The 22,876-nt window shown below is 42.9% G+C and overlaps 1 protein-coding gene across 5 annotated transcripts in view; it reads right to left on the reverse strand.

Moving 5' to 3' along the window:
* Positions 1 to 14,855, reverse strand: part of LOC139566712 (bifunctional UDP-N-acetylglucosamine 2-epimerase/N-acetylmannosamine kinase-like) — a 49,694-nt gene extending 34,839 nt beyond the window's left edge. For 2 of the 5 annotated variants that reach the window (XM_071387971.1, XM_071387968.1), the window contains exon 1: positions 14,458 to 14,651. Coding sequence is in view for 2 of the 5 variants with exons in the window: in XM_071387969.1 (XP_071244070.1) it covers positions 14,658 to 14,759 (102 nt within the window). In the remaining 3 variants the exon portion in view is untranslated. Of the gene's footprint in view, positions 1 to 12,432; positions 12,804 to 14,457 lie in introns of those variants that run through there. The other 3 variants (XM_071387969.1, XM_071387967.1, XM_071387970.1) reach the window with 3 other exon arrangements.
* Between the last annotated feature and the right edge of the window lie 8,021 nt (positions 14,856 to 22,876).

Raw genomic sequence — 22,876 nt, forward strand, 5'->3', positions numbered from 1 at the left:
AATATCATCCTAAAGTATGTTTTTTCAATATAGTTTCATTAGATTATTGAAATTTATTCGGGACGTTAGGCGTGTTGCGTTGTTTGACTTTGTTGACGTTGGAGAGCTTAGCGCCGCATGGCCAGTGTGCTTGCTAATTCAAGAGGGAAAAAGAACGTTCTGAATCCAAAACAACGACGGTTCTGGACAAAGGACCCCTTGTACAACATTCTGATAGAAGATCAGCAAAAGTAGGAACCATTTTGTGATGCTATTTCATATATATCTGTCGAACTGTGTACTAGTAGCTTTGCGCTCAGGTTTTGGTTATTCCCTTACCATAACTAAGTCTTATGTCGTAATGAAGATATTTTTAGAATTCTAACACTGCGATTGCATTAAGAACTAATGGATCTATCGTTTCCTATACAACATGTATTTTTTTGTAATGTTTATGAATAGCTATTTGGTCAGAATAGGTGAGAGTCTAATAGAAATATCCGCACATTCTGGGAAAAAGATGCTACGTTAACACGTTATGCTACGTTATGCTACGTTGTATAACCACGGATTTCAGCTCTAAATATGCACATTTTCGAACAAAACATAAGTGTATGTATAACCTGATGTTATAGGACTGTCATCTGAGGAAGGTTTATGAAGGTTAGTGAAATTTAATATGTTTTGCTGGTTTATTCGCTAACGCTAACGTGCCTATTGCTATCGCTAACGTGCCTTGATGAATGAATGCGGTAGTGTGGTAGGCTATTGTAGTAAGCTAATATAATGCTATATTGTGTTTTCGCTGTAAAACACTTAAAAAATCGAAAATATTGGCTGTATTCACAAGATCTTTGTCTTTCATTTGCTATACACCATGTATTTTTCAGAAATGTTTTATGATGAGTATTTCGGTATGTCACGTTGGTGTCTGTAATTATTCTGGCTGCTTTCGGTGCAATTTCTGATTGTAGCCGCAATGTAAACTATGATTTATACCTGAAATATGCACATTTTTCGAAGAAAACATAGATTTATTGTATAACATGTTATAAGACTGTCATCTGATTAAGTTGTTTCTTGGTTTCTTTGGTTTGTTCTAGGTTAGTTTGGTTGATTTTGTGCATGCTACCTGTGCTGTGAAAAATGTCTGTGCTTTTTTCTATTTGTTGGTGAGCTAACATAAATATATATTGTGTTTTCCCTGTAAAACATTAAAAAAAAATCGGACATGTTGGCTGGATTCACAAGATGTGTATCTTTCATTTGCTGTATTGGACTTGAAAGTTAAATATTTCAAAAAAATATTTTTTGAATTTCATGCTCTGGCTTTTTAGTGGAATGTGGGAGGAGTTCCGCTAGCGGAACGCTGGGGCTAGAAAGGTTAAATCTATGGACTTTTTTTTTATGTTGTTCTGCTGTATAATATAATATTCTGTTTTTTTGGGAGGGGCTTGGGCTCATATTTATGCGTATGGTAAAGCTATAATATTCGTATGGGTGTTCTGCATGCGACGTTTAAAATGCATTAAATCAGCATCTTAGTTCTGGAACCTGCCTGGTATAGATAAAGCAATTACTCCTGTAATCTCAATTATGTCAAAGAAAGTGATTCATTTGTGCCTTGTTTGGATTCTTTATTAGTTCTTGTATTTTACACCATTTTAAACACCAATCGAGGGACTTATGGTGCTAACTAGCACAAGCTAAAGCATAACAGTGCAATACATCAGATTGTTGATTAAAAAAAATTGTACGATTACATATATTATTTTACAATTCACATACAGCGCCCGCATCATGATTCAATGTGATCATTGATGATTCGATGTGTCAAATTTTTGATTGTAATCGGTCCCTAACATTATTACTAAGGTTATAATAAATCTTACTCATAAAAGAACAATGTCAAAACATCAGTTCTTTCCCATCTTCTCCAAGATGTACTTGTGGCTTTTTGCCAGCTCTGCCATCTGCAGGGTGTCTTTCGATTGGTCCTTGTTTGCTTAGGCTTAAAGCCTGAGTCCTTGGCCTTCCTTTGTGCAAATATTATAGTATAGTCAGGAAGCCGCCACGTCTGATTAAGATTTGTTCCCCCCCTCAGGTGTTTGAAATTCTTATTATTTTTAACCCTTATTTTACCAGGTTTGAGGGACAGGTTGGAATGGTACAATGATACAACCTGAGAAGTGTACTACAAAGCCGGATCAATGTTATTATTTTTTACTTTTATTTAACTAGGCAAGTCAGTTAAGAACAAATTCTTATTTACAGTGACGGCCTACCAAAAGGCAAAAGACCTCCTGCGGGGATGGGATAAAAAAAAAAATATATATATGACAACACTACATAAAGAGAGACCTAAGACAACATAGCAAGGCAGCAACACATGACAACACAGCATGGTAGCAGCACAAAACATGGTAGCAGCACAAAACATTGTACAAACATTATTGAGCACAGACAACAGCACAAAGGGCAAGAAGGTAGAGACAACAATACATCACGCAAAGCAGCCACAACTGTCAGTAAGAGTGTCCATGATTGAGTCTTTGAATGAAGAGATTGAGATAAAGCTGTTCAGTTTGAGTGTTTGTTGCAGCCCGTTCCAGTCGCTAGCTGCAGCGAACTGAAAAGACGAGCGACCCAGGGATGTGTGTGCTTTGGGGACCTTTAACAGAATGTGACTGACAGAATGGGTGTTGTATGTGGCGGATGAGACCTACAGTAGGTATCTCAGATAGGAGGGAATGAGGCCTAAGAGGGTTTTATAAATAAGCATCAATCAGTGGGTCTTGCGACAGGTATGCAGAGATAGACAGTTTACAGAAGAGTATAGAGTGCAGTGATGTGCCCTATAAGGAGCATTGGTGGCAAATCTGATGGCCGAAAGGTAAAGAACATCTAGCTGCTCGAGAGCACCCTTTCCTGCCGATCTATAAATTACGTCTCCATAATCTAGCATGGGTAGGATGTTCATCTGAATCAGGGTTAGTTGTGCCGCTGGGGTGAAAGAGGAGCGATTACGATAGAGGAAACTAAGGCTAGATTTAACTTTAGCCTGCAGCTTGGATATGTGCTGAGAGAAGGACAGTGTACTGTCTAGCCATACTCCTAAGTACTTGTATGAGGTGACTACCTCAAGCTCTAAACCCTCATAGGTAGTAATCACACCTGTGGGGAGGGGCATTCTTCTTACCAAACCACATTACCTTTGTTTTGGAGGTGTTCAGAATAAGGTTAAGGGTAGAGAAAGCTTGTTGGACACTAAGAAAGCTTTGTTGTAGAGCATTTAACACAAAATCCAGGGAGAGCCCAGCTGAGTATAAGACTATCATCTGCATGTAAATGGATGAGTGAGCTTCCTACTGCCTGAGCTATGTTGTTGATGTAAATTGAGAAGAGCGTGGGGCCTAGGATTGAGCCTTGGGGGTACTCCGTTGGTGACAGGCAGTGGCTGAGAAAGCAGATTTTCTGACTTTATACACTGCACTTTTTGAGATGTAGTTAGCAAACCAGGCCAAAGACCCCTCAGAGACACCAATACTCCTTAGCCGGCCCACAAGAATGGAATGGTCTACTTTATCAAAAGCTTTGGCCAAGTCAAAAATAGCAGCACAACATTGCTTAGAATCAAGGACAATGGTGACATTCTTGAGGACTTTTAAGGGTGCAGTGACATCCATAACCTGAGCAGGAACCAGATTGCATACCCGATAGAATACTATAGACGTCAAGAAAGCCAGTCAGTTGATTATTAACAAGTTTTTCCAACACTTTTGATAAACATGGCAAAATATAAATAGGCCTATAACAATTAGGAAGAATCAGCTTGATCTCCCCCTTTAAATAATGGACCAACCGTGGCTGCCTTCCAAGCAAATGGGAACTTCCCCAGAAAGGAGAGACAGGTTAAAAAGGTTGGAGATAGGCTTGGCTATGATAGGGGCAGCAACCTTAAAGAAGAAAGGGTCTAAACCATCTGACCTAGATGTTTTTTTGGGGTCAAGTTTAAGAAGCTCCTATAGCACCTCGGACTCAGTGACACCTGCACAGAGACACTTTGTAGTGGAGCAGGGGAAAAAGAGGGAGAAGCATCAGGGATAATCACATTAGAAGGGGTGGGAGATGAGGACATTTTGGACAGGCAAGGAGGCATGGCTGAGTCAAATAGGAATCCTGACTTAATGAAGTGGTGATTAAAGAGCTCAGCCATGTGCTTCTTGTCAGTAACAACCACATCATCAACTTTAAGGGACATGGGCAGCTGTGAGGAGGGTTTATTCTCCAGGTCTTTAACCGTTTTCCAGAACTTCTTGGGGTTAGACCCACAGAGCGAGAACTGCTCCTTAAAGTAACTAACTTTTGCCTTCCGGATAGCCTGAGTGAACTTATTTCTCATTTGCCTAAACGAGAGCCAGTCAGCCTGAATATGCGTGTTCCGAGCCTTCCGCCAAAATGCAATTCTTGAGGTGGAGTACAAGATCACGGTTGAACCAGGGGCTGAACCTGTTTTTAATTCTCATTTTCTTTATGGCGGTGTGTTTGCAAACTGAAAATATCAAAAAAAGAAGGTCCAAGCGTCTTCGACAGAGGGGATCAAGCTGATTCTATTCCCCAGAAAGCCAGCTATCTTTGATAAGCAACCAGAAAAAAAACTACAGATTTCTGAACCCATTCACCTGCTGTCTGTTTACATCCTCTTATCCATCCTGGTCCAAGCCGAGGACACTGCATAGACACTGTTTGCACAGACACCGCCACTCTCCATCTATATAGCGAGAACATTGTTTGCATAGGAAAATATTGATAATCCTACATCGCCTAGCCCAAACATAGACCCCGATTAGGCAAGGTATATTAACATGCCATATATTTGTTTAAGATAGTTACAGTAAGCTCCAAAAGTGTTGGGACAGTGACCCATTTGTTGTTTTGGCTCTGTACTCCAGCACGTTGGATTTTAAATGATATAATGACTATGAAGTTAAAGTGCGGACTGTCAGCTTTAATATAGAGGTATTGTGATATCGGGTTAACTGTTTATAAATTACAGCACTTTTTGTACATAGTCCCTCCCATTTTAGGGGAATAAAAGTATTGAGCCAAATTCACTCATATGTACATTAAAGTAGTAGTAGTAAAAGTAGTCAAAAGTGTAGTATTTTGTCCCATATTCCTAGCACGCAATGATTACGTCAAGCTTGGAACTCCACAAACTTGTTGGATGCTTTTGTTGTTTGTTTTGGTTGTGTTTCAGATTAATTGTGGCCCAATAGACATGAATGGTGAATAATATATTGTAATTATGAATGTAATTTTATTGTATATAGGAATAGAATGTTTCTAAACACTTCTACATTAATGTAAATGCTACCATGGTTACGGATGGTCCTGAATTAATTGTTAATAATGCGGAGTGAGAAAGTTAGAGGCATAAATATCATACCCCCCCAAAATGTTAGCCTACCTACCACCTGTCAGACAGTGTGATAGTAGCACCTCAAAAAGCCTGTAGGCTACTGGATTGAATCCTGGTTTTATAAACTCAGTCATTGCGCAACAAATAACAATTCTAAATACAGTCGTGCGTTAAAAGGTTCGGTGGCCACGATTAAAAAAGGAGCTATTTTTATCTCTCAATCTCAACTTGTAAAGCGTGCCTCCCCTTCGCCATTCGGATGCATAGGCTATAGTCGGCATACCGTTGACTATCAGCACATCACCCATCAGTTTGCAATGTGACCTTAAGGCAGTATAATTGTTTGAAACCTGAACGTTTTACTTCACTTCAAATAATGAGACATGTCTTACTTTGCTTCAAAGTAGCCTTTCAAAAATCCATCCAGAGAAACGTGGAGGCAATTATTTTATAAAGACTTCCTTATGCCATTACCAGCATTTCTCTCCTGTTCTATTGGTTTTCATATGAACTTTCTTTCGTCGTCCAGAAGCCAAAGGCACAATCCTAGTCATATTAGCAACCCATCATCGTAACTGCTGTTAGATTCCCCCTCTTTCTAAGTTGTCATCTCTGTCACAAGATGGCGCCAAAGAACATGGCTGACATTTGACATTCTCTCAACCAATTGTGTTTTTTTTTAGCATTTTGTGTAACTTACTGTGTACATAATGTTGCTGCTACCGTCTCTTATGACTGAAAATAAATTCTGGACATCAGAACAGCGGTTACTCACCGCGGACTGGAAGAAACTTTTTCCTTTAACGAGTCTGACGAGAAGGATATCTTGCTTTCACTGGAACAGGCCCAGATCCCCGCCTTTTGCGTGAAGAAAAGACGCAGGAAAAGGGGACGCAGATCGGGCAGACTTCCGAGAATCCGTAGGCGAGCGAGTAAACTCCCACTGCCATCTGTTCTTCTTGCTAACGTGCAATTATTAGAAAATAAAATTGATGACCTACGATTAAGATTATCCTACCAACGGGACATTAAAAACTAACATCTTATGTTTCACCGAGACGTGGCTTAACGACGATACGGACAATATAGAGCTAGCTGGATTTTCCATGCACCGGCAGAACAGAGACGCTACCTCTGGTAAGACGAAGGGTGGGGGTGTGTGTCTATTTGTCAATAACAGCTGGTGTGCGATGTCTAATATTAAAGAAGTCTAGAGGTATTGTTCGCCTGAGGTAGAGTACCTTATGATAAGCTGTAGACCACAATATCTACCAAGAGAGTTCTCATTATAATATTCATAGCCGTCTATTTACCGCCACAGAACGAAGCTGGCACTAAGATCGCTCTCAACCAACTCTATAAGGCCATAAGCAAACAAGAAAATACTAACCCAGAATCGGTGCTCCTAATGGCCGGGGACTTTAATGCAGGCAAACTTAAATCCGTTTTACCTCATTTCTACCAGCATGTCACATGTGCAACCAGAGGGAAAAAAGACCACCTTTACTCCTCACACAGAGACACATACAAAAATCTCCCTCGCCGTCCATTTGGCAAATTTGACCATAATTCTATCCTCCTGATAGAATGACATTATTCCGGACGCTTATAAGAAATTCCGCTATGCCCTCAGACGAACCATCAAACAAGCAAAGCATCAACACAGGATTAAGATTGAATCCTACTACACCAGCTCTGATGCTCGTCGGATGTGGCAGGGCTTGAAAACTATTACGGACTACAAAGGGGAACCCAGACGCGAGCATACCAGACAAGCTAAATGCTTTTTATGTTCGACTCGAGGCAAGCAACACTGAAGCATGCACGAGAGCACCAACTGTTCTGGATGACTGTGTGATAACGCTCTCGGTAGCCGATGTGAACAAAACTTTTAAACAGGTTAACATTCACAAAGCCGCTGGGCCAGATGGATTACCAGGACGTGTACACAAAGCATGCGCAGACCAACTGTCAAGTGTCTTCACTGACATTTTCAACCTCTCCCTGACGGGATCTGTAATACCAACATGTTTCAAGCAGACCACCACAGTCCCTGTGCCCAAGAAAGCAAAGGTAACCTGCCTACATAATTACCGCCCCGTGGCACTCACGTCGGTAGCCATGAAGTGCTTCGAAAGGCTGGTCATGGCTCACATCAACAGCATCCTCCCGGACACCCTAGACCCACTCCAATTCGCATACCGCCCCAACAGATCTACAGATGACGCAATCTCTATTGCACTCCACACTGCCCTTTCTCACCTGGACAAAAGGAACAGCTATGTGAGAATGCTGTTCATTGACTACAGCTCAGCATTCACCATAGTGCCCATGAAGCTCATCACTAAGCTAAGGACTGGGATTAAACCCCTCCCTCTGCAACTCGTTCCTGGACTTCCTGACGGGCCGCCCCCAGGTGGTAAGAGTAGGCAACAACACGTCTGCCACGCTGATCCTTAACACTGGGGCCCCTCAGGGGTGTGTACTTAGTTCCCTCCTATATTCCCTGTTCACCCAAGACTGCGTGGCCAAATACGACTCCAACACCATCATTAAGTTTGCTGACGACACAACAATGGTAGGCCTGATCATCGACAACGATGAGACAGCCTATAGGGAGGAGGTCAGAGAACTGTTGGTGTGGTGCCAGGACAACAACCTCTCCCTCAATGTGATCAAGACAAAGGAGCTGATCGTGGACTACAGGAAAAGGCAGGCCAAACAGGCCCCCATTAACAGGGCTGTACTGGAGCAGGTTGAGAGCTTCAAGTTCCTAGGTGTCCACATCAACGAACTATCATGGTCCAAACATACCAAGACAGTCGAAAAGGGCACGACAAAACCTTTTCCCCCCTCAGGAGACTGAAAAGATTTGGCATGGGTTCCCAGATCCTCAAAAGGTTCTACAGCTGCACCATCGAGAGCATCCTGACCGGTTGCATCACCGCCTGGAATGGCAACTGCTCGGCATCTGATCGTAAGGAGCTACAGAGGGTAGTGAGAACAGCCCAGTACATCACTGGGGCCAAGCTTCCTGCCATCCAGGACCTATATAATAGGCTGTGTCAGAGGAAAGCCCATAAAATTGTCAGAGATTCCAGTCACCCAAGTCATAGACTGTTTTCTCTGCTACAGCACGGCAAGCGGTACCGGAGCTCCAAGTCTAGGACCAAAAGGCTCCTTAACAGCTTCTACCCCCAAGCCATAAGACTGCTGAACAATTAATAAAATCGCCACCGGACAATTTACATTGACACCCCCTCAAAAGGGGGCCCTTTTGTACTCGCTGTTTATTATCTATGCAGTCACTTCACCCCCACCTACATGTACAAATTACCTCAACTAACCTGTACCCCCGCACACTGACTCGGTACCGGTGCACCCTGTATATAGCCTCGTTATTATTATTATTGTGTTACTTATCATTACTTTTTATTTTAGTCTACTTGGTACAGATTTTCTTTTCACTTCTTGAACTGCACTGTTGGTTAAGGGCTTGTAAGTAAGCATTTCACGGTAAAGTCCACACTTATTGTATTCGGCACGTGACAAAGTTTAAATAGATATGATATGGAACTGCTTGCATTAGGTGTGCAGTTTATAAATGTGTTTTCCACTAATTGCATTTGGACAAATTTTTTAAAATTAAGTTTTATTAGCTGCCTCATTAACTCTCAAAATGTTAAGTCCCCATATTTGGGGACCCTATGAGATTTGTTTTGTTCAATTGAGTCTGGTATGAGAAGGGTAATCCCTATATGCAAAAGCAGGGTGTCTGCGGAAAGCTGAGAGTCTTGGCTATTGATTGGTGCCTCCAATTCTTCCATGTGATTTACTACCATATACAGTGGGGAGAACAAGTATTTGATACACTGCCGATTTTGCAGGTTTTCCTACTTACAAAGCATGTAGAGGTCTGTAATTTTTATCATAGGTACACTTCAACTGTGAGAGACGGAATCTAAAACAAAATTCCAGAAAATCACATTGTATGATTTTTAAGTAATTCATTTGCATTTTATTGCATGACATAAGTATTTGATACATCAGAAAAGCAGAACTTAATATTTGGTACAGAATCCTTTGTTTGCAATTACAGAGATCATACGTTTCCCGTAGTTCTTGACCAGGTTTGCACACACTGCAGCAGGGATTTTGGCCCACTCCTCCATACAGACCTTCAGGTTTCGGGGCTGTCGCTGGGCAATACGGACTTTCAGCTCCCTCCAAAGATGATCTATTGGGTTCAGGTCTGGAGACTGGCTAGGCCACTCCAGAACCTTGAGATGCTTCTTACGGAGCCACTCCTTAGTTGCCCTGGCTGTGTGTTTCGGGTCGTTGTCATGCTGGAAGACCCAGCCACGACCCATCTTCAATGCTCTTACTGAGGGAAGGAGGTTGTTGGCCAAGATCTCGCGATACATGGCCTCATCCATCCTCCCCTCAATACGGTGCAGTCGTCCTGTCCCCTTTGCAGGAAAGCATCCCCAAAGAATGATGTTTCCACCTCCATGCTTCACGGTTGGGATGGTGTTCTTGGGGTTGTACTCATCCTTCTTCTTCCTCCAAACACGGCGAGTGGAGTTTAGACCAAAAAGCTCTATTCGTCTCATCAGACCACATCACCTTCTCCCATTCCTCCTCCGGATCATCCAGATGGTCATTGGCAAACTTCAGACGGGCCTGGACATGCGCTGGCTTAAGCAGGGGGACCTTGCGTGCGCTGCAGGATTTTAATCCGTGACGGCGTAGTGTGTTACTAATGGTTTTCTTTGAGACTGTGGTCCCAGCTCTCTTCAGGTCATTGACCAGGTCCTGCCGTGTAGTTCTGGGCTGATCCCTCACCTTCCTCATGATCATTGATGACCCACGAGGTGAGATCTTGCATGGAGCCCCAGACCGAGGGTGATTGACCATCATCTTCAACTTCTTCCATTTTCTAATAATTGCGCCAACAGTTGTTGCCTTCTCACCAAGCTGCTTGCCTATTGTCCTGTATCCCATCCCAGCCTTGTACAGGTCTACAATTTTATCCCTGATGTCCTTACACAGCTCTCTGGTCTTGGCCATTGTGGAGAGGTTGGAGTCTGTTTGATTGAGTGTGTGGACAGGTGTCTTTATGCAGGTAACGAGTGGAGAACAGGAGGGCTTCTTAAAGAAAAACTAACAGGTCTGTGAGAGCCGGAATTCTTACTGGTTGGTAGGTGATCAAATACTTATGTCATGCAATAAAATGCAAATGAATTACTTAAAAATCATACAATGTGATTTTCTGGAATTTTGTTTTAGATTCCGTCTCACAGTTGAAGTGTACCTATGATAAAAATTATAACCTCTACATGCTTTGTAAGTAGGAAAACCTGCAAAATCGGCAGTGTATCAAATACTTGTTCTCCCCACTGTATAGGCATCTAAATTTATAAGGACAGGCCGAGCCGATGACCTCATTTCAAGATGGCTGCTACCTACATTCCGGTTAGCGTTGCGACGCATAAACTAAAACACGGATACGTTGATACACACCGAAAGCCGGGATTCCACAGATCATGAGGATATCTTATTTGTCTCCCTGTGACCTACAGTTATTGATCACCAGCCCCGAGAGTCAAAATATTTTTTGCAAAACGTTTTCACCAAACATCTTACAAGGTAAGCTTAGATTTTGTCTGTGTTTGAGCTATAGCTACATAGAGGGTATCAAATTAATAATTTGGTTGGTATGAACAAATCTAGCATATTGCCCATGTTATCTGATGATGTATGACTTAATAGCAACATCGAATGTCCACCGAGTGACTATATCTTTGCGCATCAAAAAAATGATGTTACCTGCTTACGCGCGGTAGGCATCCATTACACAGGGAATTGGCAACTTAACAGTCTCTTAGCCAATGAGATAATGTTTACAGGGATATGTAGACGACCTGGGTGGGACAAAAAAATGATGTTACCTGCTTACGCGCGGTAGGCATTCATTACACAGGGAACTGGCTACTATGGCAACTTAACAGTCTCTTAGCCAATGAGATAATGTTTACAGGGATATGTAGACGACCTGGGTGGGACAAAAAAATGATGTTACCTGCTTACGCGCGGTAGACATCCATTACACAGGGAACTGGCTACTATGGCAACTTAACAGTCTCTTAGCCAATGAGATAATGTTTACAGGGATATGCAGACGACCTGGGTGGGACAAAGCAAGGCATAGACCTTTTTTTTTTACCCCTTTTTCTCTTCTTCTCATGGTATCCAATTGGTAGTTACAGTCTTGTCCTATCGCTGCAACTCCCGTACGGACTCAGGACAAGCAAAGGTCGAGAGCCGTGCGTCCTCCGAAACACAACCTTCTTGACACAATGCCCGCTTAACCCGGAAGCCAACCACACCAATGTGTCGGAGGAAACACTGTGCACCTGGCAACAGTGTGAGCGTGCATTGCTGGGACAATTGTGCATCACCCCATGGGTCTCCCGGTCGAGGCCGGCTGCGACAAAGCCTGGACTCGAACCAGGATCTCTAGTGGCACAGCTAGCACTGCGATGCAGTGCCTTAGACTACTGCGCCACTCGGGAGGCCTAGGCCTTTATGCGTAATGCGAACTATTGCTACCTGGCTCAGAGATTTGGAAACGTCCCATGACCACACCTGACACCACTTACTAAAACATCTGCTCATTTCTAGTTGTTAGGTGTATTAATCACATTATTTTTCTGATATTGTTCACGTTGTCATCAATAATTCACTTATAGCTTGTCAATGAAATAGGACTTTCAATATAAAAAAAAACGTTTATTTTGTGTGCTTGATCTTGTGTAACTCCTATCTTCTGATCATTTCCTCACAATCTCCCAGATGTCTTCTTTCCAAATATACCACATTTTTGCATGTCACAATCATGTAATTACACATGAATAGCAGTTACTTTTGGGTATGCCTATTTAGGCGGAAATCTACATTTTGCCATTACATTTAAGGAGTTGCATGTTCAATAATAGGCTATAGCCTTTTGACTAACTCGATAGACTTACCATTGTTGAATGTTTCCATTAAACTCTTAATGAAAAAATGTCCGGTCCTTGTATGCATGCGTAGTATCAGTTTCGCTCTCGCCAAAATCAATCCAAAATTAATCCAATGCACTTCTATGGGCTTATTTTGGGCCTAAACTTGTCCGCCTGCCTTCCCTGCCTTAGAACCACTCCCATTGTTAGGGCGTAAACATAAGCACCTCGTCATTTTATACAGATCTTTGATATTATTTTCTGTTGGTCAAGTAATTTCACTGTTTGGAAAAAGGGGAACTGTAGGGGTATCTTAGATGGTTGGTGGTCTGGCTGTTGGGAGCTAGGGCGGGTGGCCGAGAGATCGCTGGTTCGGGTCCCCGGTTCGACTGGGTGGGGGCGCTTGACCCTGGTTGCTCCCGTGGGTCGTTCTGGATGGGAGTGTCTGCTGAATGTAAATGTTGAGTGGCTTCACTGTATGTTATAAAATTCTATTAAAAATGTAATACAAAATTCATATTAATTTGAGGGTTATTAATACAATGTTTTGAATATTTATACATTTTCCCTATCTGTAATACACATGATTTCCAGTGTTTGTGATACTCAAGGTACGGGTTGATGGTCACTAGACTTGATACTGAATGTTATGGATTATTCTCCTATCTGTTGATAGTAGTTGACGCCAGACTGGATGTACAAGGACTGAGGACACACAAATGATTTACTGTTGTATTGTATTGATGACATCCTGTGAACTCTGTGATTCTGTAGCATCTGACATTCATTGCCTTTTTGTTTTGACTTCCTACAAGACTCTCGGGCTGGTGTTTACAGAACATTTAGTGCTGTCTGATTAGGATATAAAAAGGGTCTGCCTCCCAAGATTGTATAGTCTAGACAAAGGCCTGCATAACACGTCTATTTCGTACCTAAACAAAGACAGATCCTGGTCTGTTTATTTCATACTGTATATCTGTATCATATACTGTTAAATCTAAAGGCAGTTTATGAAAATAACGTGTTGCTAATTGTGAAATTGCGCCACCCACTGGTATTCAGAGGAATACTAAGAATGTACTTTGATGTACAGTAGTAGGTGGTGGGACAAAATATTTAATTCCACACCCGAAGCAACAAACATAAATCTACTGTATTCTCTAATAGCCAGCACACAGGCCTCCATCCATACACTCACGCCACAAATGTACATTAAATAATAGTGTAATGGGCATTGCTGAAATCAGATGTAGATAGAAAATTAGCCAGTTTCAACTAACTATATATTTCTCATTAAAGGACTAACTATTCTAGCTATTTACAATGTAGCTATTTCAATTATACAGTATGTTAGCTAGCTAGAATAAACTTGCCAGGGAATACAAATGTTAGGCTAACTATTCCTTTTTAGTTTGAATAGACATGTTTGTATAGTCAGCCTTGCCATATCAAAGTCGGTCTCAATTTATAAAAGTAGCTGACGTTAGCTCGCTACATACCTATTAGCTTAAAAAGTTCGCCTAAATCAGCCCGGTTATGTTGCCAACAAGCTATTAGCAGTTAGCTATCTATGGGTTGCTGTTAACGTCGTTAGCGGGATAGCTAGTTAACTCAACTCGCTTTATTCACACTGGTTAGTTAGCCGACAATGACAAATGTGAGATTTGGTATCTATATGATGAATATCTGACTAGTGTTACATTTCCTACTTGCTAGCTAGATAACTACCGGTATACTAGCCAGCTAACTTACGTGTGCTAACTTCAGCTAATTTCAACTAGGCTAGCTAGCGTTGTGATTCATAGTGAAAATGCGAATATATTACATTAACTAAAATGATAGCGAAGTTAGTTATAACGAAGCACAATATATTTGTCTTGTCTATATTGCGTTAGTTAGCTAGCAAGATAACTTTAGCCAAAAGTGTAATTCCGCTAACGTCAGCTAGTTACTGTAGCTAGGTCAAAGTTAGCTAGCTAGGTACCACCAAGCTAGCGCTAGCATGCAATACTCTGAAGCGTGAACGTTGTACTAAATTAACTTGCTACCTACCTTTATTCAAGCAGATCCTCTAATTTCATGTAATGTCTCTCATCATGTCTCTTTCAGATATAGGCTTGCGTGAAAGTGAAATGGTCCCGGGTACTTATACTCAAACTAATTTAACATTACTGGCACATATATTGCTTTTGTGTGCGAAATCTTAAAAAATATATACTTCATTTTATATTCGAGCAGCGCAAACCTCTCACCGAGCCAGTACAATTAGTGTTCAACTGCAGCCTGCAATTCGGGGTGTTCCTGCATGTGGGCATTCCTGTATCAACAGGAACACCTGCCCCCAAGCATCCCATTGGTTCCTGCCAAACACCTGTCTTCGTTAATAGAACAGCGTGAAAAAGTTGCTCGACAGACGTGGGAGAAGGACACTGTTTACTGGTACAGCAGGCGGGAGGCTAGCTTGTTAGTTGGCTACACTGTGTGCTAGTTAGCTAGCGCACGTGACGCCCCCCCTCCAAGGTCCCCAAGAACACAGTGACCTCTATCGTTCTTAAATTGAGGTTGTTTGGAACCATCAAGACTCTTCATAGAGCTGGCCACCTGGCCAAACTGAGCAATCTGGAGAAGAGCCTTGGTCAGGGAGGTGACCAAGAACCCGATGGTCACTCTGACAGAGGTCTAGAGTTCCTCTGTGGAGATGGGAGAACCTTCCAGAACAACAACCATCTCTGCAGAACTCCACCAATCAGGCCTTCTAGCTAGGTATCAAACTTCACTATAGATCTATCTACAAGGCATCTAACTATAACATAGACCTAGACTAGACCAGTGTTTCCCAAACTCGGACTTGCCTCCCCCAACAACAACAACAAAAAAGCTGTGAACCCAGGGGGAGCACCAGTACCGAGTTTGGGAAACACTGGACAAGACCATCTAAACATCTTACTTCATCATAGATTTAGGTCTAGGCCAACTAAACCGCACCCTAAAACCAACTGTACCAACTAGACATCTAACTAGTCTAATAGTACAGGTCAAGTCCTAGACCAACTTACTTGACCTCTACCTAGACTTAATATTTTGACTTTCTATAAGACTATAGATTAAGACCAACTAGATTGTGTGCCAGTCTGTTTGTACCATCATGCCAACGCCTTGTCACTCTTTGTTGTGATGCCAATTATGTATGGCTTGACAATGACAGCAATGGAGCTGGCAAAAGCACAAACAGATCTGGGACCAGACTAGCTCTAATCTAGACCAATACTTACAACTCATCGAACTAGAATACATACACTGTATCTGAAACATGTAGTAAAAGCTGAAGCAAGCACACATATTTTCTTCAGAAAATGTTCCTTTTCTAGTTTCTGAAGGATTCTCATTGCCAGTTGATGGAGCTATTTCTCTGAAATGTTTCTTTAATCAATGACTACCCCTGGCCTGGATGAGTTTAATTGAACAGGCCCGGGTATCAAATGTGGGTCCTCACCGGTCTATGGTCATCACTCAACTCATAATATCCCGCTAAGCTAAATCCTAGGTGTTATCTATATGAGCTTAAGGTCTCAGGTAAGGTCACCCATCAGGCAAATGAGAGCACATAGCTCAGCGAACTACCAGGCTACCTTAGGGTAGATATTCAATCAAATGTCTGATCAACTCTTCATTCAGAAGTTTCTGAATTCTGCAAATCTGCATGCTTGCATACAGTCATCAAAGGCAGCAGTGAATTAGCCTACAGAAAAACAGAGGACTTGAAAAACAGTTATTTCTCAAGGACTTTCTTCTCTGGGTGTTCAATCTCCAACCTCCTCTATGAATGCAGATACTGTGTGCTGAACCTCCCTCTCTCGCTTGCAGCCACTTCACTAGCATATCTCTCAGCCTCCATCCTGAGCACAACCCAACAGCAGCAGTGCGGCTTGCTATTTCATAACTGTGCTGCATTGCAGGGCTATTTCCACAAGTGAGGGCTGGATTGCATAAGAGCTGGCTGGTGTGAAGCCTTGAGAGCTGCAAAGTGAGAGAGAAGAGGGGAGGGGAGTGAGAGAGCGAGGTAGGGGGGTGATGGAAGGGGTGGGTTGTGTGACGCAGTAGGACGTGCACGGAGACCAGAATGCAGACACTCCTTCTTCCCGACACCCCCCCCCCCCCCCCCCCCACCACCACCACCACTCAACCCCAGACATCATGAAAGAACAGCGCTACCTCAGGGACTTGTCCAGGTAAGTGTTGAATGAACAAAAGGCTGTCACACTGTTGCAATGGGCTCCTGGAACTGACTATGTTTTCAGCTGGCACCCTATTTCATGCATTTTACACAGACAAAAAAAAGAATTATTCTTCGCACGTTTAGACTAAATTAGGTATTTGCAAACACTTCTTTCAATAGCCGTTAGGTAAACAAAGCGAACTACTAGTCCCCAGGTTGACTCACTTAACAATCGCCTTGTGAAGTATGTACAGCATCTAGCTGACTATAAAGTCGCCCCTTAAAAGTGTTATAATTAGACCTTAACTTCACTGGTCTGCGTCACAACACAACCCCATTACATTTACATTGTCCACAGGGGCAGGTTATCTGGCTCCACTGCTCAGGTGTTCCCCCACAAAACGGGGTTCCCTCTCCCCCAACACTATTAAACAACCAAGTCAAAAGAGAATTTCCCTGTCCACTTTGAATTCAGGTTAGCTTATGGGGCAGTACAGGAAGCACTTATCACAGGCTGTGTTATAGGAGGACTTATCTGGACGAGAAAAGATTAGATAAATATCCAAATAGATAGGCTATATCGACAATGTATGTATTTTCCATTATATTTGTCACTTCATTTTGTACAGAAAAAAATAAGCTCTGCTCTGTTATGCTCAGGAGCCAGGGCATCTACGTTTGATTTGGATTATGTTTCAAATGTCGATTGACTAACTGACTTGACCATTTGTATAGTGTTTGCCCTTAACAGCAATATTAGGTGTAGCCGGCTACACAGTATGTAAGTTACAGGGTAGCAGCTAGGATAGCATCCAATTCACCCCTTTAAAAGCAGTTAATAATTTGAATAATGAATTAAGGAAGTAATTACAGCAGAAGAAAGCTGTTTGAACCACCCAGACAGTTGTGTGGACCAACAATTCAGGTGCACGACTGCCTCCCTCGATGCGCCCCTGCAATTTAAACGCTGGTGTGCTCACTGCGCATCTGATTTGGGTGCAGTTCCCTGGTTTGGTCAGAGGAGGGAGGTAGAGTGAATACAGTAACAGAGAGTGTGCATTTCATCATCCCTGCAATGCTAGTGAAGGTCTCTCAAGGGCAACCCATCATATCTGCAAAGTCATACACACACACACGCAGCCTTGGAGGAGGTATTTCTGTGGGACCACACAACGCATGTCAATTATGGGATTGTTTATGTACTGCATATGCTATCATCAGTTGAGGTGGAGATTATTTTTAAAGGAGAGGTATGACCTGAAATATCTTTAGAAGATTATATATATATCTGGTCACTCACTGTTTTCTCCCTCGCCTCCCTCGCCCTTTAAAGCTGTAAAATATGCATGACCCCTTGAATGTATTACCATATGTATTCATGGCCCTACACAGCGATTGAAAGACCAGCAACAGCAGTTTGTGTGAGTGATTTGTGTGCGCGCCCGCCCTTGTGTGCATGGGTTTATGTGCGTGTGTGTGAGTCCCGTGTGTGTGTGAGTCCCGTGTGTGTGAGTCCCGTGTGTGTGTGTGTGTGTGTGTGCGTGTGTCAAAGCTGGAAATCATGTAATCAATACAGCAACACACGTGCTGTGGGGGGTGACAGTGTCAGGAGTCGTCAGGAGACGGCAGCATAGAACAGAACAGAACAAATCTCTCTTCAAAATGATTGTGGAAATGCAACATGATTTAGAGCCACCTTTACCACCTACACAACTCCTATTCAACCACTTAATGTTATACACAAATGTTTACACGGATATGGTAATATCATTGTTATAACAAAATATGATCAAATATCCTTTTGACTGTACTTCTCTTTTCATTGCATGACTCACAGTCGATGAGGGACACAGTAACAGCAAAGCACTACACAAACACCGCAGAATAAAAGCTCACTGTTCTGCGAGGACACAGACAGAGAACAAACAAAGCCCTTAGTGAACACAATATCAAACGTTCCCTCTGCCACTGAACTCCAGAGGATATTAGGAGGCTGAACTAAAGACATGCCCCCGCACCCTCTGCCTGTCTGCCTGCCAGTCTGTATGTCTGTCTGTCTGCCTGTCTGTCTGCCTGGTCTACCTCCCCCAGCCTTCCTGTCCTGCCTCCCTCTCTGCCTATACTTCCCGGCATGCCTGTCTGGTCTGTTTCCCCCAGCCTACCTGGTCTCCCTGACTGGTCTGTTTCCCCCAGCCTGCCTTCCTCTCTGCCTCCCCCTGCCTGGGCCCTAGCCAGAGCCTGTAAAGAGTGCTGGGTCAGCAGAGGGTGAAGGGGTCCATAAAACAAAGTGGGATGGCATGACTGCCCCTCATAAAACTACTAACCATCAACTGTGCAGTATCGATCAACAGCCTTTAATCAATACAGGGCATATACTGGGGCCCCCAGATTTTTCTCTTTCTGCAGAGTTAGCGAATCTAGAACCACGTTATTCAATGCTCTTTGGGGAAAAAACTAAGATGGTGGATATCTTTGTGATGATGGATATTTTTGTTTTGCGTGACGGGGGCCTTTGGGTATGGATTTAGAGGGTTCCGATGACCAGTGATGAATATCGCTGAGCGCTAAGTCATTTGGACTGGATCTGTGTTTTAACAGATTAAGTACAATAGGCTTTTTGTCATAGCAACGCAGGGAGAGGTGAACAGTGGGTTGGGCTGCACATCAGACAAGGATAGTAGACTTTTTGAAATACATTTTGAAGAAATATTTGAAGGTTACGGCGCAGAGAGTTCAGAAACACTCTGACAAAATGGGGGGAGGAGTACAGCTGCAGTCTCGCTAAGGTATTAGTAAGCAAGTCATCACCGAATTCTTTGTTAATCAAACCAGCATTGGTGTGCACGCAAGGATCAAAAGGTAACAGCATGAGCATACACAGAGAAAGCATAAACCTGAACAGTGTTCCACTAGTTTACTTAAGTGTGATTTCGCGAGGGCATTTTCCCTATGCGCAGTAGCAAGGAGCGGAAGCCTGTTGGGGGTCCACATCTGGAGCTAATATTCGCATTTGACACCAAGACTTTCTGTATCACACACAGAGTACTGTCTCTCTGCTAATTTTGGTAACATGGCTTTCAGACAAATATCCCTCGCTGCACTAATTAGATGAACCCAAAACCCTTCAGGAGCAACACACATCCAATGTCATGAACAAACACTTTCTCTTAAAAACCCAGTGTGAAAGCGGGTGTGTAGTGTGTGAAAGAGAGAGGAGGGTGGGGGTGCAATTTAGTACGGGGGGGGGCTAAGAAAATGATCCAGCTGCCTCCGAGTAGTCTAGGAACGGGCGTCAGGACGCAATCCGCAGTACATCTCCAGCTCTCTGTAACGTATGCAGCACTTTGGACACTTTCCAACTCCCTCCCTGTTGTCTGGGCTGTTTCCTTCCCCCAGCCAGGCAGAGTCAGGGCCCAGTCAGTGGGGAGAGATCACTCAAAGCTCTTAACATCACAATAGCTGCAGGACGTCCGGCCGAGCTGGACCCGCCCTGGCTGGGGAGTGAACCCTTTACGCATTGCGGTGGAAGTCCAGCTAGGCAGACAGGCAGGCAGTCACACCTACTCCAGAGACCACAGAGTGCAGTTGATTGACACTAATTTCAAAGCAAACGTGCCCCTCCTCCTGCTCTACTTCAGGAAAAGCACAATAGAGACAGAGAGAGAGAGAGGTGTCCTTCAGCTCCGCACAGATGAGGGGAGTTGGACTAAGAATATCATAGGGAGTGTGACAGTATGAAATTGTATGCATGCACTACTGTAAGTTGCTCTGGATAAGAGCATCTGCGAAATGACTAAAATGTAAATGTGAAATGTACAATTGATTCATATTTCTCAGAATGTAATGACATTGAAAACACTACAGGCCCCCAAAACATTTTTCCACAATGTCAAATATCCTTTCCTGATAATCAAAGCTTTTTACACATGACTAAAAGCAACATTTCTCACATTGCCAACCACTGTGTTAGCAGTCAAATAGTGAAATGGTTCAATATCTTCCTCTCCTCCAACGTTCTCCAATACAGCTCAATGGAACTCCCAGAATCCTCCTCTTTGGTGTGAGTTCCGTAATGGAGTGATGTCATTTTTACAGCACACAAGGGTTCTATATAGAGAATGATGTTTGTGTCAGTGTGTTTCGACTGGATACAGTCCCAGTGTTTTGAGGAATGAATGGATTCTATGGCAGCCCTTCTTGTAACCCTCTACTGCAGTCAGTTATTAGTATAGCTGCCTGGCTCCAAAGACTCACAGTGGGGCTTGGTATATAGGCACTAGCACTAGGCAGTGGGGCGCAGGCAGCATGTCAAGCACGCCAAGACGAAGTCTCCCTTGCAGGGGCTGTTAAATAATGCAAATGTCATTTCAGAGGGAGGGAGGAAGGGAGGGAGGGAAAAGTGAAGAGGGGGAGATTGAAGAGATGGAGGGAGAAAGGGGGAGAGACCGAGAGATGGGGTGAGGATGAGAGCAAAAGAGAGACAGTGGGGCAGGGGGGAGGGAGAAGGGGGAGTGGCTGAGATAAGTGTGTGAGAAAGAGAGAGATCGAAAAAGAGAGAAAGAAAGAGGGGGAGAGAGAGTGAGAGAGGGATTGAGGGAGCAGCTAGGAGACTGCAGATGAATAGTTAATTCATACAGTAGCTTCTGGGCATGTGCAGTGTTTTGGAGACCTGCTTCTCTCTGTAGGGTAATTTAGCTTTTTTGTTTATTGTTCTTATTTTCTGGTAGATTTTTCTGTCCATGTTCTCCATTGAAAATGGGATAACCTGGTAAAATAAAAGTAAAATAAAAAGTTTAGTAACCTTGTCTGGTTGTCTTAAGCTCAATTTGTGTAATTTAAATGAGATGCACCAATGCATCAACTGAAATGTCATGCTTTTTTTTTAATGCTCACTTGACTTATAAACTGAATGGTTTCAAATAACCGACAACAGACATTAGAAATTAAAAACATGCTTGTTGACCCTGTGTATCCTTTTTGGAATGTGGAATTAATGTACCAAACCCAAACCCTGTATATCACCCTGTATATCATCACAAAGAAGAAACACTTCTTCAGTTTCCGATAAGACTAAGATAAAGGTAAGGTGAAGAAATGGTTTATGAAATGTTAAACAGTGTTCTGAGCATCTTTGGAGCCTGGTGGGGAATATAAATGAAACATTTTTTTTTTTCAACTTCTATCCATTCCCTACATTTGACAGTGGTTTAAGCCTATAACAAATTCTTATTGTTCTCAAATAGCGTTGTTTTCATGCAGGTTTGCACAGTCACAGTGACCGGAGGAAAATTCATTGAAATTACCATTTTGTCGGGGTAATTGGATTCTTGACAAGAAAAGGAGCTTGTTTTATATTCCGTTTTATATTAGATATTCGGCGGACATTGTTTTGTTTTACCTCGACAATAGCTATTGAACCAAACATGCCATGACTATGAAAATTGTATATTCTGAATCAGGGGTGAATGGAGAACAATCCACGCTTTTTTTGTTGTTGATTTAAAAATATATATATATTCAATTTCGGATTTGAATCTTCAAATCTCTTAAACAAATCGTGCTATGATAATCGAACAACCAGCAGCGTACCACCCTGCATCCCCAATGCTAGCTTGCCTCTGAAGCTAAGCAGGACCTGTCCTGGTCGGCCCAGGGATGTTGTGTTGGAGGGCCAGACTTCCCTCTGGTCTGAGGAGATCTCAATGCCGCAGTGACAGGGACATTGTCCTGCATAGGATGCCGTCTTTTGGGTGGGACATTAAAAATCCCATAGCATTTATTGTAAGAGGGGTGATAACCCGGTGCCATGGCTAAATTCCCAACCTGGCCCCATTCCATCATGGCCACCTAATTATCCCCCTCATTCCTAATTGGCATATATCACTCCTCACCTCTAGCTGATGTGTGGTGAGCGTTCTGGCACAAAGAAAAAGTCCCCGTGCATCACCCAGACGGGTGGTACACATAGGTGGTGGATGAGGTGAGTTTCCCCCTACAGTGTAAAGCGCTGCGAGTACCTCAGTTGGTAGAACAGCACTTTATAAATCCAATCAATTATTATCCGATATAAAACACATTTTACCTCGGCGCAGTACCGAACTATATAGACTATAACGCTGACTAAACATCTTGCAACCATCTTTAAATAAATCAACATATCCATTCCAATGAATTAACGAGCTAACGAAATGGTGCATGACGTGAGACACCTACAGAAGCCTACGTCAGCTGAAGTGTGCATTCACCCTATTTGCG

Source organism: Salvelinus alpinus, chromosome 39 (genome assembly GCF_045679555.1).
Source record: "Salvelinus alpinus chromosome 39, SLU_Salpinus.1, whole genome shotgun sequence".
In the NCBI taxonomy this organism is placed as follows: domain Eukaryota; kingdom Metazoa; phylum Chordata; class Actinopteri; order Salmoniformes; family Salmonidae; genus Salvelinus; species Salvelinus alpinus.